At 64.8% G+C, this 2,134-nt stretch overlaps 1 protein-coding gene across 1 annotated transcript in view; it reads left to right on the top strand.

Moving 5' to 3' along the window:
• HMX3 (H6 family homeobox 3) overlaps window positions 1–1,510 on the top strand; it is a gene marked incomplete at its 5' end in the record, with an annotated part of 1,636 nt that extends 126 nt beyond the window's left edge. The window contains 2 exon segments of the mRNA XM_024751576.1: window positions 1–218; window positions 837–1,510. The exon segment at window positions 1–218 is cut by the window's left edge and continues 24 nt beyond it. Of these exon segments, the coding sequence (XP_024607344.1) occupies window positions 1–218; window positions 837–1,510 (892 nt within the window).
• Window positions 1,511–2,134: the final 624 nt, after the last annotated feature.

The following is a 2,134-nucleotide window of genomic DNA, read 5'->3' as shown; positions in this document are numbered from 1 at the left end:
CGCCGCCGCCGCCGCCGCCGCCGCTGCCGCTGCGGCCAAGGGGGCCCTGGAGGGCGCCGCGGGCTTCGCGCTCTCGCAGGTGGGCGACCTGGCTTTCCCCCGCTTTGAGATCCCGGCGCAGAGGTTTGCCCTGCCCGCGCACTACCTGGAGCGCTCCCCGGCCTGGTGGTACCCCTACACTCTGACCCCCGCCGGCGGCCACCTCCCACGACCTGAAGGTACCGACCTCTCTTTGAACTTTCGTTGTCCTCCCTGCGCGCCTGTCCCAGCCCGGTCCGCGCTGCCTTCCACCGCAGCCCTGGGACCCCCGCACCCTCAAACGCGCTGTTTGGCCGGCTTCCTCCGTCCCCTGGCTTGCAACTCCTGCCCGCACGCTCTGTTGCGCTGCTAGGGAATCCAATCCCACTTGGTGAGAAAAGAAATGGAGTTGGAGTCCGGGGCGCGGCGCTTCCCGGGAAAGTGGCCTCGGGCATGAATGGGGAGGCTTCAGGTGGCTGGGACTGGGGACCTGGCCTGGATGGAGGGAGTGACCCCGGCGGGCCCAAGCTGGAGGCGAATCTCCGCGGGCCCCCGGCGAGGGAACTGAGGGAAAGAAAGGAACCGGCCGTGCTGCCCACTCCGGGTCTCCCTAGCCTCTCCTCGGGAGAAGGTTGGATGCCAGGATGTGGCGCCCCTCTTCTGGCCCAGCCGGGAAGGAGGAGGCCCGCGGGAATGGTGAGGCCTCGAGGCCTGGGGCCCAGAGGCCGGCGCGGGTTGAGCCTGCCGCTCCCAGGCGCCAGGCCTCGCTGAAGGCTGTGTCCGTGTGCGTGTGTGTGCGTCCGTCTGTCTCTCTCCAGCCTCGGAGAAGGCCCTGCTACGAGACTCCTCCCCCGCCTCGGGCACCGACCGCGACTCCCCGGAGCCGCTGCTTAAAGCCGACCCGGACCACAAGGAGCTGGACTCCAAGAGCCCGGACGAGATCATTCTGGAGGAGAGCGACTCGGAGGAAGGCAAGAAGGAGGGCGAGGCGGCGCCGGGCGCGGCCGGGGCGAGCGTGGGAGCGGCGGCGGCGACGCCGGGCGCCGAGGACTGGAAGAAGGGCGCGGACAGCCCGGAGAAGAAGCCCGCGTGCCGCAAGAAGAAGACGCGCACGGTCTTCTCGCGCAGCCAGGTCTTCCAGCTCGAGTCCACCTTCGACATGAAGCGCTACCTGAGCAGCTCGGAGCGCGCCGGCCTGGCCGCGTCGCTGCACCTCACCGAGACGCAGGTCAAGATCTGGTTCCAGAACCGCCGCAACAAGTGGAAGCGGCAGCTGGCAGCCGAGCTGGAGGCGGCCAACCTGAGCCACGCCGCGGCGCAGCGCATCGTACGGGTGCCCATCCTCTATCACGAGAACTCGGCGGCCGAGGGCGCGGCGGCCGCGGCCGCGGGGGCCCCGGTGCCAGTCAGCCAGCCGCTGCTCACCTTCCCGCACCCCGTGTATTACTCTCACCCGGTGGTCTCGTCCGTGCCGCTGCTCCGGCCCGTCTGAGGCCCGAGAGGGGAGGAGGAGGGAGCACCCGGCCCCCTTCCCAGACCCCAGAGGAGACTGGGCCGGGCCGAGGGCGCAGAGACGTCCAGCGGCCTTCGGGAACCGGGGCTTCGGCGCGCGGCTCCGGCCTCCCCTCCCCCAATCGGTAGCGTTTTTGTAAGTATTTGCAATGCATTTTCGTGCAATTCACCCCTAATGGATTTGAGGCTCTTCCCCTCTTACTTTTGGTTTTGGTTTATATTAAGAGAAAGCAGGAAAAAGACAAAATTTCCAGGTCAAATATTTCGGCTGAAAAAGCTTTTGCAAAATGTGCCGCCCTCCCCAACCCCCGCCCCCAGTTTGCCTTGCGCTGTGGCTTTTTGGGTTTTATTTTTATGGAAGGAAAGTAAGCGCAAATCCTGAACCCCTCTAATTGATTCATTTTCTATAGAACTATTTTCAGAAGTCGAGAGAGAGAGGCGGGGGGAGGGAGAGAGGGAGAAATTCACGTTGTAGTACTTTTATTTCTGAATTTCTGGGTGTGGTTCTTCCTCTCCACTCCCAATCAGATATTCCCCAGTTTTCAGAACCTGAGCAGCCTCTCATAAGAACCCCGACTCAGGCCACTTTTCTCTCCCCGGCAGA

This window comes from Neophocaena asiaeorientalis, unplaced genomic scaffold (genome assembly GCF_003031525.2).
Source record: "Neophocaena asiaeorientalis asiaeorientalis breed wild unplaced genomic scaffold, Neophocaena_asiaeorientalis_V1.1 scaffold108, whole genome shotgun sequence".
Taxonomy (NCBI): Eukaryota; Metazoa; Chordata; class Mammalia; order Artiodactyla; family Phocoenidae; genus Neophocaena; species Neophocaena asiaeorientalis.
This window is presented reverse-complemented; position numbering and strand designations above follow the sequence as displayed.